Source organism: Perognathus longimembris, chromosome 17 (assembly GCF_023159225.1).
Source record: "Perognathus longimembris pacificus isolate PPM17 chromosome 17, ASM2315922v1, whole genome shotgun sequence".
Taxonomy (NCBI): Eukaryota; Metazoa; Chordata; class Mammalia; order Rodentia; family Heteromyidae; genus Perognathus; species Perognathus longimembris.
The window spans coordinates 30,703,201-30,716,481 of NC_063177.1; the positions used below are offsets into that span (position 1 = coordinate 30,703,201).

At 38.6% G+C, this 13,281-nt stretch overlaps 1 protein-coding gene across 3 annotated transcripts in view; it reads right to left on the reverse strand.

Moving 5' to 3' along the window:
* Positions 1–997: 997 nt before the first annotated feature.
* Positions 998–13,281, reverse strand: part of Stxbp4 (syntaxin binding protein 4) — a 121,864-nt gene continuing 109,580 nt past the window's right edge. For 2 of the 3 annotated variants that reach the window (XM_048366824.1, XM_048366825.1), the window contains one exon: positions 998–1,574. In XM_048366824.1, coding sequence (XP_048222781.1) covers positions 1,460–1,574 — 115 coding nt within the window. In that variant the 3' untranslated portion in view covers positions 998–1,459. Of the gene's footprint in view, positions 1,575–7,982; positions 8,060–13,281 lie in introns of those variants that run through there. The other variant, XM_048366826.1, reaches the window with a different exon arrangement.

Genomic DNA, 13,281 nt, shown 5'->3' on the forward strand with positions numbered 1-13,281 from the left:
GGGGGTCTAAGTGTATATCATTCCTTAACACATAAAGGAAGGATCCTAAGTTATATAGATGATCCAGAGGACTCATTCTTCAGCTTGTACTATTTTGAAGTAAAGGGACCAGCCTCCACACCATCTATCTTATACTCCACATGGAATCCAGTAGACTTGGAGATTTAGGATCTAGGGTGAGCTTATCTTGCCTGGTTATTGCTCACTGTGAACTGCAGCATTTTGGCAGCTGCATCTATAAAGAATTCCAAGGGATGCTTCTTACACCATTCTCTGAAGCTCAAGGTTTGCATGGCTAGGGACTGTTTTTTACTTGGGTTCTGGTCTCTATCTTCTTGCAAGTAGAGCAACAATATTTTAAAAGGTAGTTCTCTGTTCATGACTTCCCTTCAGACATTCTCTTTGGGGCAGATGACCTTAGTAGAGAAAACCATTGATATAATAATATGGTCCCTTTGTTACTTCAGAAAAGTAAGAGCTGCAGGAAGAAGTCTGTTGTAACAATACTATGATGTAGCAGCCCCACTTGGTTTTTGTTGAGGGGAGGGAGAGAGAGTATTCAGAGAGAGGAGAGTGTGGTTACAGGGGAGCATGGTTGGCTGAGAGGTGTCTTTGGGTTGCTGCGGAACACACAGCTGTGGAGCCAGCTGTATCAACAGAACCACAGTGCCCTGCATGGTGGGCTGTAACCTCCCTCTGGGTACAGCAGGGTGTGAGGAAAAGAATCTGGATATGGAATTTGAAGACTTAGGTGAGTCTCAGTCCTAGACAGGATGCTTTATCCCTCTGAACCACTATTTTCCTAGCTGGAAAACAAGAAAATATTCACGATATCTGCCTATTAAGCATTTTGTATGCTTTAAATAAGGTTTGAACCCAATTTTATAGTTAGAGAGCCCCATATGGATGTGAGTTGGATTACATTGCTATTTAGGTTCTTTAACCTCTGAAAGCAAGTTGAGATCATTTCTTTAAAGGATGAATAGAACAAAAGTAGTGAATTATCAAATGAGGTGTTTTACTATGTTCACACATTTTTTTCAGTATGAATCTGCATTACAAAACTATTATATCTGGTACCAAAATCTGGTAAATGACATATAAAATGCACCCCATATAAAATAATGGACTACATAAAAATGATCAAGGTGCACATAATTATACATGAAAAAAGGTATATGTAGTATAAAAATTAATCACATGAGCTTTCATAAATGAAAACAGTTCCCAAAGAAACTACTGTAGTGGTAACTGATCTTTTAAACGTATACAGTAATATCAGAAAACTTTATGAAACCCCCTAAATCTAGAATGAGTTGCTATTTGACACTCTAAGAAGCAGTGCATACATTCCTCCCACTTCACACATCCTGTTTCTGAGCTGGTTGTCCTGTGTCTCTACTCAAGTTGTGCATGTAGACAAAGAAGACCATGTAGCTCCACTTCTTAGAGAAAACCATCAGCTTTTCTGGTCCGGAAGTTCTCTAGAGAAATCCTCTTCATTCTCTTCTGAGCAAGACAGATTGAGAACACTCATCACAGGGTGGATCCAGGAGGTGGTCTGTGTGACATGACTTGAGAAGGACAAAGAATGAAAATTAAAATCTGAAAGGTTGTGTTTTCTATCCAGTCATGCTACTATTGCATGCAAGTATGGATACTATCTTACTGGGAGGCCAGAGGAAGCAGTCAGAACTGGACTCAATAGTATTAGTATGTCTTAGATATGTTTTAAGGTTCTGTGACAATTATTTCTTTCCTCTTTTTTAGGTAAGAAGTACAGGTGAGGGGCTGGGAATATGGCCTACTGGCAAGAGTGGTTGGATTCCTCAGCAACACATATATAGAAAATGGCCAGAAGTGGTGCTGTGGCTCAAGTGGCTTGAGCAAAAAGAAGCCAGGGACAGTGCTCAGGCCCAGAGTCCAAGGCCCAGGACTGGCACAAGAAAGCAAAAAAAAAAAAAAAAAAAAGTGCAGATGATGGCAACATCTTTGACTCTTTCCCTCCCCCCCTTACCTCATACTGTCAATCAACAAGCCTTAGCTGTTTAGAATTTCTGAAACATGTTCTGTCCTTTTTGTTTTCTCCTAGTGCAATAGCTCAGTTCACTGGATAGCTACTCTATGATTTTATTCTACTTCACTTCAAATTCATTCTCCACTTCAGAGCAGAGATTTCCTTCTATGGGAAATCACATACTGTCACCTGGTAGAAGTTCAGTTGCAACCAATACCTTCTGGATCAAACACACACTCTGTAGTGTAAAGCACCTGATCTCTTACTTGTCTCAACAATACCTTCTTCTCTCTCCCTCTTCTACTCCCGAAGGAGTTAACTCACACTAATTCTGAAGAATCAAATCTTCCTCTACTATGTGCCATGGGCTCATCATTATTATTCTGTATTATAAATGTCTGTTAACTTTTAGGTGTTCTCATTATATATGGAACTCCTGGGGGCAGGGACTATATTTCTTATTTCTGAATTATGGTGTCTGACATGTTCTCAGAACATGGCATCTGAAGGAAGAACACAAGTACAGAGGAAGAAGGACGTAGGAAAGATAGTGGGAGTGGTTTAGCAACATCGCCAATAATAATTCTACTTGGTAAATGGTGCTTCTCAGACCTCATATCCTACTGCTAGCCTTCAGATGGATGGACAACTGGATGGACAATTTCTCCTTGGAAACTTTCTAGCCTTGGCTTACCCTACTGCCCACACCCACCCCTAGATCAGTTTTCCCAGCCTCTGTCTCACTAAACTGAACCTCAGAAGCAGTATTATGTCTTAGAACATCTAACGGCCAGGGCTCATGAAGATCAAATAAGACTGTGGATCGGGAGGTATCTCTAACAAAGTATGTCCCAAGAAGTTTAATAAAATACTATGTGCAGAACAGAATTCTACGGTCACATGTTTCAGATTTACATATAAATATGTTTTCTTTAACGTGGGGACTCCCTGCTACCTTTAATATATTGATGTGTTCTATGAACTTTAAACAGTACGTAAGGTTAAATAACACGCCACTGTTACACACATGGGGCTAGTGTGACACAGAACACAATGTGGGAAGTGTCAGAAAAACTCACTTTAGTGGCTATTGATGACAGCAACCAAAAATGCTAACAGTGCAAATGGAAGTTTGAATGTCTATAGATTGGTTACATTTTTAATCCTGTATGCAGATCCTTCTAAACAAAATATTCAGTTCCTCTAAGGAAATCTTATAAACATGTCATGCATTAGAAGAAGATTAGTGGTAACTTCACCATAGAATAAAGAAATTCAAGATGTTTAAAAATCAAGTTGGCTGGGCACCTGTGGCTCATGGTAATCCTAGTTACTCAGGAGGCTGAGATCTGAGGAATGCAGTTTGAAGCCAAAAAAGTTGGTGAGACTTTTTTAAATCTCCAATTAACCAGCAAAAAGCCAGAAATGGAGGTATGGCTCAAGAGGTACAGTGCCAGCCTTGAATGCAAAAGCTAAGGGACAGCATCCTTGCTCTGATACCAACCTCCCACCCTGTTCCCCAGGAGCCCCTCACTCCCAAATCAAGGTGGAAGTGATATGATGCAGACAGCTTCATGGTTTCAAAACCTGAATGTGGTTAAGTGTTATAAAGAATCATTACTGTGACAACAATTCATACTATTTTCTCTTTAAAATGGCTTAAAAAGGTATTTTTGTTATGAATGCTAACCTTATTAACGCATTTGATTCAGCATAAGTAATTTCATTTCAAGGTCTTTATAAAGCTGGAAAGCTGCCTAAATTGAAAGTGTTTTTTAAGAAACACAAATGCAACCTCTGAGGGCTGGGAAGCAAGGCAAGGTGAAATGAGGACACAGTATCCCAAGCAAAGTACATGTTGCAAAGGAAGATTCTGAATAACACTCTCACTTATTTTTAAAATCTTATTATCCAAGGTTTTAAATCTTGTGTTCATTAATAAATTTAAAATATGTTAGTCCAAACAAGAGACTATAACTTAAATATAAATCCCCCCTCTTTTATAATGTTTCTTAATTGTGAAGGCTAGGGAGCAAGGAAATCAAGAACGATGACTGAAGGATAAGTTCAGGTGCAGGTTTGCTAGTAGGCTTTAGACAAACAATATTCCCATGCTTGAAACAATGTAACTGCCCCAAATATGGACAATGGATTATTAAATTGGTCATTTAAAATAATCAAAAGGAAAATGTCTAAGAAAAACTCTGTATAGTGACTTAGAAAGTTCCACCAGGAAGTCATTCTTGCCAATAACCTTCATTATACTTTTCACCAACAATTCAAAATTCAACATCTGACCTATACAGACAGAAAGGTAATAACCATAAAATTGGATTAATCTTATCTTCACAGTATACTATTTTGCACATATTCAAACACACACATATGCATACACTAAAATTACTATTGAACAAGCAATTCCAATGGTAACTCACTATAGGTAATAAAACAGGGGCAGCAGAGATGTTTTCTGTGTCTCAGGAACACATTTCATCCTTTAATCTTTCCTAAAAACATGTAGAACCAACGTGACAGACCTTTGGAGACCCACATGGTATATGTAAAGTTTCTGGCAAGAGGATCCTCACTAAATGATCACTGCTAGATTTATTGAAAAATAGAGTTCTCTGATTCGTGTAAGAAAAACTTGGAATTCTGCCTAAGATGCTGGAACAGGGCCAGTATTGAGTATTCCATTCAATTTTATGTCTTAGTGAGCACCGTGACTAAAGAGCTTTGACATACATAATCAGTATGATGAGATAATCCCAGATTTACTGGCTTGGAGAACATTCCAGCATTACAAATATTTCCTCTCTGATTTGTGCACTTGGTAATTCACCTGGGAAGAGAGAACAGATCAGTCTTGTTGACTCTGTTTAATTAATAAAGAAGTCATGGTTCATAAAGGGAGATGCTGCTAAAATGTAGAAGGCTGGCAAGTAATGAAGTTGCCTCTGAAGCATGAAAACCTCTCATTTGGACAGACAGTACCTCTGGCAAATGTTCCTGCAGAGACAGTGCATCTGACCTGATTTGGAGAACAATGAACAGCAGTTGAGATATATTTAAAGATCTGAAAAGCATAATATTTGTCTTTGAATACTTGCCAGATCTGTTGTTGGAAAATAATAATATTCAGGTTGGGGAGATGAGAGTATTATGTGTTTTCCCAAAATAATATCTAACTGAAAGACATATCTCATAACTTATAAAAAACTGAGAGAACATGTTTTATTTTATTGGCAAAGAAATGTAAGTGAATTATTTAAATCCCATTATATTCACTCTCCTTATGTTTCTTACCTCCTAGCCAGAAGAGCAAAATGCTTTCAAAAAAGAAAGCACAATGATTTCCTTTAAAATAAAAATGCAGGACACTCTGTTGAGCACAGTGGCTTAGTGACAAAAAGTGCACTACTTTTGTAGAAATTCATTGTTGTAACTGTGATGATGAGATGCTTTTATGACTTGTTCATTGTTGAGGGCACTATTTTTATATCACTGTGAGTTTAATTAGATTTGAATGTATTATTTCATCATATCTGAGATTATGAAGCAAAAATGACTTCCAGGGTAGTATTTTTGGGGTGTGTGTGTGTGTGTGATAATTTTATGTATATAAAATTCAAATGAAACAGAAAACAAAAATGACCAAATACATTAAAATAATTTGCTTCAGAGAGCAATACTTTTCAGTCACTGTAAAATTTTTATACCTGGCCATAAACTCCATGTGGTAATGAAAAGACTCAAATTTAAAAATAACCCTCATGTGAAAGTCAGCAACTTAGAAGGTGACAGCACAAGGTAAGCTCTGTCAATCGAAGTATAAAAAAGTCATCAAATCATGGCAAAGCATCAGGTGATCTAGCTCCAGACGTAGGTTGTGAGAATAAACTACAGACTGCTAATATGAACTATCCACTACAAAATAAGGCAAAGGAATTAGAGTCATTTGGCTCCTATTGACATAATTTCCCTCTTGCACATTTTTGGAATTATACCCTTAAAATGTTACTTATGATTAGTGAATTCTTTCTGAAAATATCACAGATGATTGAGCATTTTGTAATTGGGCATCTATAAGTCCAATTAGGTAGTAATTAAGTGTTAGTAAAATCTTATCTAAATCTTTACAGTTGCAGAGATAAGTTTGATTTTTATTCTGTATCTATGGCATGCTCTGTAAAAATACAACAGATATCTATGAAAGTCTTAAAAATCTAATGAAAAAATCTTCAGGCCTTAGATATCATATTACTTTCTAAGAATCTAAAGGTATATCATACTATTGCTTCTATATAGTATTGATATAATTTGCTGTCATCATACCTCTAAAAAATGAACCCTAACTGAGTGCCAGTGGCTGATGCCTATCAGGCTAGTGACTCCAGAGGCTGGTATCAGAGGATCGTGGTTTGAAGCCAGCCTGGGCAGGAATGTCTGTGAGACTCTTATCGCTAATTAATGACCTAAACACCCAGAAGTGGAGCTGTAGCTCAAGGAGTTGTGTGCTAACCTTGAGCACAAAAGCTCAAGGACAGCACCCAGGCCCTGAGTTCAAGCACCAGGACTGGCATGGAAATTAAATAAAAATATGAACACTAAAAAGAAAATTCCAGATTAAAAAAATGTAGCTAACATTGACATTCTTTTCAGACAATGTACCCAGAGGTGTACTGTCATTGATGGCTAAACAGAGCTAAAAAACAACAAAATTCTAGTCCCAAGGTGGTAGTTTTCCAAAGAGAAAAAAACGCTGTAATTTTAATCACCAAATCTAAAATCTTAAACTAAAAGTAAGAGATATAATTTCGATAAACTTAATGATTCTAATGTAATTTTTCTACTAACTTTTTGTTACATTAAAGATATAGGCTGGGAAGAACACAGAAAACAAAGGGGCATGATCTCCCTGATATATGACTGTTAACAAAGGGAGACGGAGAGACAGTAGAGACCAAGTCTGTGAAACCAAAAACTGCCTGTCAAATAGTATTTCCCACAGGATTGGGGCAGCGACCCAACAGTATGTAACTAAAACCAAACAATTACTCAACATATAAAGGTCAAAAATTGACCTCTCAGGGGAATACAATAGCCCGAAAGCTATGTATGTACGTTCATATAAGACTACTGTCGACATATGGTCTAATATCGACATTACATTTAAATCCCTAGGCGAACTTTCTTGGGCATGGCCACGTGGCTACTGTATATGTTCTTGATACATTGTATATTGTATATATGTCTACCTGACCTAGAGAAGGGATAGAAAAACAGGGCGTAAGATATCACAAGAAATGTACACACTGCCCTACTATGTAACTGTACCCTTTTTGCACAACACCTTGTCAAAAAATTTGTGTTCAATTAATAAATAAATTAAAAAAATATAAGCTGGGAATATGGCCTAGTGGCAAGAGTGCTTGCCTTGTATATATGAAGCCCTGGGTTTGATTCCCCAGTACCACATATATAGAAAACGGCCAGAAGGGGCGCTGTGGCTCAAGTGGCAGAGTGTTAGCCTTGAGCAAAGAGAAGCTAGGGACAGTGCTCAGGCCCTGAGTCCAAGGCCCAGGACTACCAAAAAAACAAAAAACAAAAAAATAAAGATATCAGTGTATGTTTCATTAGAGAACAATATGTAAAAGCCCAAAGGTGGAAAGTATTTTGTGAGGTTCTTCAGAAAACCATTTTATTTTATTTTATTTATTTATTCATGTGTAGGAGGCAAGCGCTCTTGCCACTAGGCCATATTCCCAGCCCCCAGAAAACCATTTTAAAAGTGAGGTATGAACACTAAAGCAGTTGATTGTGAATGCTGTTAACCTGTATAGTGAAAAAACATGGGATTGAAAATTGCCACCAGCCTCTCCAGTTGTCCCTTGAACTGGATTTGTGAATTCTTGGACTTGAAAGTAAATTTATCCCGGGTCAGAGCCAGGATCCAGATCCAAATCTGCCTTCTCAGAATTTAGCTGTTACATTAAACTCCTCTTAGATGGGTCAGTTTCCATAGCAATGCATGAAGAGGCTCTAGGATGGGTTAAATGATCATCTGAGAGGGTCTCTTCAGCTTTGCAAGATGAAATTAATTAAAGGAGTAACTCAATGATCACAGATTATATGTCTAAAGCTATAACACTTTTTTTTTTAAAAAGGTCTTGCCATGAAATCCATGAAAAAAGAAGTATCCGAGCAAACTGTGAATAAAAAGTACTTGTGTGAAGCCAGTCAGAGGTTCTGTGCTTTGTCAGGAGTCATACTTTGTACATCCTGTCAAAACGAATTGTAAACAGGCCTGTCTGTCCATTAGGAGGTTGGCTTCTGTGGGGCAGGGATATGTCCTCACCCTCACAGCCTGTGGAGCCAACAAACGTTTGGTGAGTGGCTACATTATATATTCCACAGAGACTGCTGTAGATATACCACTGAGTTATGCTACTCAGAAGTGGAAGACTAGCTTCCTTAAAACTGAGAAGTAGATTAGGTAGTCCTCGGATATCATAGTGTAATGGATTTGTGCTAATTGGCTTAGAAATATGTTCATAGAAACTGAACATTATTAGGGAAAAAAGGATTTATTTCAACAAACTAGACTGAGAGGCATTCGTGTTGCTCCTTTTTACCAATGTTCTCAGATCTAAGTAATGTGCAAAGATCTGGTCATACATTTGGTGGCAGGTGATAGCTGAAGCAGTATGATAATGTAAAAAATTTTGGCTGGATTTAATTTTTTTAAGATAGGTGGCAGTCTATGTAAATTTACTTGGCTCCTAGGCTCTTGGTTATATTTATGACAAATAAATACTGTTACTTGAACAATTCTCATTTTAATTATTAGAGTATAAAATATTACCAAAGACACATGTGATGGCAAAGAGAGCTCGCCCTGCCCCCCATTCCCTGATTCTCATGAGGTGATTTTTATCACACCAGGATTTTCAGCCCATGAGATGATAAGAATTCATAGAAATACATGTTTCTAGATATTTTATGCCTCACCAAAGGATCGAAACTGTCAGAAAGTGTCTGGTTAATGCTGACAGAATAACAAGGCACAATTAAGATCCAAGATCACTGCAGGCTCCATTATATTGGAATTTGTCACTTAGATATAGATGGTCAGGTATGTGGCAGCTGGGTAAGAAAGATTTTTATCAGATAAAAAGCATTTTGTACTTTGCAACAGTTTTTGATACTCATTTCCTGATTTATTTTTCCTATCAACCTCATAGATATCATTTCTCTGGACATGTTCTACAGTTGAAGAAGCTGAGGCTCAGAAGGTTTAAGGGTCACGGTAGAAGAACTAGTGCTGGCATGCAGATCAGGGTCACTGCTTTTTCAGAAAGACTATGCAGACTGCATTTGAAATTCCAGTTTGCCTAAGCACTAACTGGATTACCTGTGTGTCTATGGGAAAGTTACTTAAACTCTAAACCTTAGTTCCTGAACCTGTGCCGCATATAGATTGTTACTGGAGATTATATATATATACATACATACATACATACCCTAGATCAAAGCCAGATGCATTTGAGGTATACCATGACCATTACTCTCTCACCTCTTCTCTGATAGTTTGCAGTTGCATAAATGCATTACTAAAATTTTTGTGGCTTAAAATGATTTAAAATTTTGTAGCTTTAAAATCTGTAGTTGAGGCTGGGAATGTGGCTTAGTGGTAGAGTGCTTGTCTAGTATGCATGAATCCCTGGGTTTGATTGCTCAGCACCACATAAACATAAAAGGCCGAAGTGGTGCTATGGCTCACAGGGTAGAGTGTTAGCCTTGAGCACAGAGAGGCTCAGGGACAGCACCCAGGCCCTGAGTTCAAGCCCCATGACTGGCAAAAAAAAAAAATTGTAGTTCATAAGTCTGACATGGATATTACTGGGCTATGATCAAGGTATTGACAAGGCTACAATCCTTTTTGGGGGCTCTATGGAAGAACCATCCCCTGGCTTTCCTAAGATCTAAAGGCCACCTACATTCCTTGGCTCAAGGCCCTCATCTCCAAAGCAAGCAACATATATTGGCTAGCATATCTTGGATTATACGTCCACTGTTACATGTCCTGTGACAGTCTCTTCTGTCCTATTCCACTGTTAAGGTCTCCTGTAGTTAGGTTAGACCCACTTAGATAATTAGGACACTCCCTGTAATTCAATGTCAATGGATTAGCCACTTCCTCTTGCTACTTTATCATGGAATATAACATTGCCACAGGTTCTGGACATTATTGGGGACCCATTATTCTGCCTATTACACTCTCCCTTCTCAATGATTCTTCCACAAAGATTCAATGCTTAAGGGAAAAGGCACTGGTTTGAATAACTTTTTTGAATCAATTTAATTTTTCCAAAACCTCGGTAAAAGTGTAGCAAGAAAGATTACATGTGACTTTCTAATGGAGAAAGCCTATTGGACAAAGTAAAAAGTGACAGAAATCTTCACAATTTATAATGTAGAAATAGAGAATGAGCAATGTGAACCACTGATGCCCAGTAAAAATAAACAGTTCTAAGAAGGACATATAGTAGAAATTTGTACAGACAACTTAGCCAGTGATGTCTCCTAACTAAAGGTGTCAGAGTGAGGAGAGGGAATAAAGAAGGCTGTGCTGAGCTGCAGGTGCTATGACAGGGTCTTCTCATACAACGGCTTATGTATTCTGGACACGATCCCTATGAAGTGCTAATATTCTTCCACTTTATAAATGTACAATTAAAGCTCAGAGACATGTTAAATGAACATCCCTAAGGACGTTTTCTGTGGAGACACCAGCATGGAATCCAGGTTTCTCCAAATCGAAATCCATGTCCTACATCTTTTCTTTCCACCAGATGACTGTGTAATTAAGCACTAGCACTAGGATTATTTGGTCAATTCAAGTTAGCCTGGATGTACTGGTCATATGGTGCTCTTCAAATGAAACACTCTTGAGGAAAAGGGAGATTTAGGTGGAGGGGGAAAAAAGGAAGCGAGGGGGAATAGGACTATTGAGGGCAGGAGGGAAGGCAGCTGCGTCTATTCTCACACACAGGGCTTAATATCCCCTGCAGAACTCACATTATTACGCATAATGAGTTTTGTTCAGTGGAATACCCACGAGGCAGGGAGGCATGAGAAACATATTAAAGTAAGCCTTTCACTGAGAGCAGTTAAAGTAAATACATCTTGGTGCTTGAATGGTGTTAAGTAACAACAAACAAAAAGAAATGAACAAAACAAAGGCAAGAAAACGAATAACTCATGGTTGAGTACTCACTCCTCCATGAGACAGGGTAGAAAGGATCACTGATATGCTGTTTGATTTTTTTATTTTTACTCTTTGGCTATTCTAATCTGAAGAAGATCACTACTATCCTTGGAACTAAGTTTCTACTATGCTGTTTTAAAGTAGATATACAGCAGGCCACCTGAAACAAGATCTGTTTGAAATGTCTTTCTTGTCACCTGTCAACAGATAACCCTAAAATCAGGAGTGGGAGTCATGCCACTTGAACACATGGGTGGGGTGGCTCTGAAGACAGGCACCTTGGATCACATGACCTTGACTGGTCTAACCTTGTCAACTGCCTCTGTAACTGTAATGGTGAGACAATAGCATCCACCGTAGTCCTTTGGAAAATACATTTTCTCTTTCTCCGTCTGCTTTCCTCCTGCATCAAGATTAAGGTTAGGGAAGAGAACAGATGGAATGCTCTCTGAGTAGAGCAAAAGGGAATGACTCTTTTCCTATTCTGCCCGTAGAAGCACTGGATGTTAAAGTAGCTGAAGACATTTGCTGACTCTATTTGGCTCATCTCCCTGAATATTCCGTTCTTTTTAATAGTCCAGTCTAGGGCTGTTGCTTCAATATGTAAGGGCCAGTGGATTACTTAGCTAGGTACCAGACAGTGAAACAAGCTGACTTTCAGGCAGCCACCTCTTGCTTCCTTGGACACGTGTTCCTTACTTCTTCTCAAGGAATACTAACTAGGTTCTGACATTCAGCTTTGGGTACTGAGAGAAGACTAAGCATAGCAAGACATTCCCTACAGGGCATAGATTCATTTATCGGATATCTATCAAAGGCCTTTGAATGCAGAACCTCAGTTAATAATGAATGCTCCTTCAGCATCCTTTGGGGGACCTTCTAGAAGAAGAGCATGGCTGAAGGCAAGATACAGCTCAACACCATGCCATGCCAATTCCATGAATAAAAGTCACTGTGACATCTACTGTCCACTTTGCTAAGAGGCTTAAATGATGCAATGCACAGAAAAACATATAGCAGATTAGTGGCCACTGCAAATATGAATAGGAATTTTGAGTTTCTTGTCATCCTTACAGTGCAGTGATTAAAATCCTCCTGGAACTAATCAGGATTAGCCCTGATATCAGAGTGCCAGTTTTTTTTCTCAGAAGAGGTATGCCTCTGGGAGTGAACAGGCTACTAACTGTAGAACACACATGTGGGATTCCTGGGTCCTTGGCCCTAAAACTTCCTTCTCATACATATGTTCCTTTGCCTTAGTAAGCAATCTAGAGATTGCAAAAAAAAAAAAAAAAAAGCACACCATGAAACCTTATATCCTTCTAAACATAAAGCTTTATCTCTTTAAAGGTGATACAATTTTTTTTAGGCTTTGTCCCTCATATCATGATGGCCTTTCCATCCATATTGTAAAACACTGATGACTCCTTATTTGGCATCTACCTTCTCTAGAGTCATGCCTTGGTACCCAGCATTCAGCAATACGATCAGATCACAGTACTCACTGTACATTATGATATGAAAACAGAGGTTAAGAGACATGTAGGAACACAAGTAAGGGTCAGGGATAGAGAATCTGAATTCTGGAATCTCCTTTGGAAGAAAGTATGTGAAAATCTGAAAAGACAGCACAGACATGTCTTCTCTTTTTTTCTCCAGAGACATATATATCAAGCCTAATTTGCTAAAAGGACAGAAAAAGAAATTTCTTGGGATCTTGTGAGTCTGTGAGTTTCCCCTCTGTGCTCTTATAATGCCAGTATTGACATGAAAGACGTTATTCAGAACATGGAAGTGGGCTGGGAATATGGCCTAGCGGTAGGGTGCTTGCCTCACATACATGAAGCCCTGGGTTTGATTTCTCAGCACTGCATATATAGAAAAAGCCAGAAGTGATGTTGTGGCTCAAGTGGTAGAGTGCTAGCCTTGAGCAAAAAGAAGCCAGGGACAGTGCTCAGGCCCTGAGTCCAAGCCCCAGGACTTGCAAAAAAGA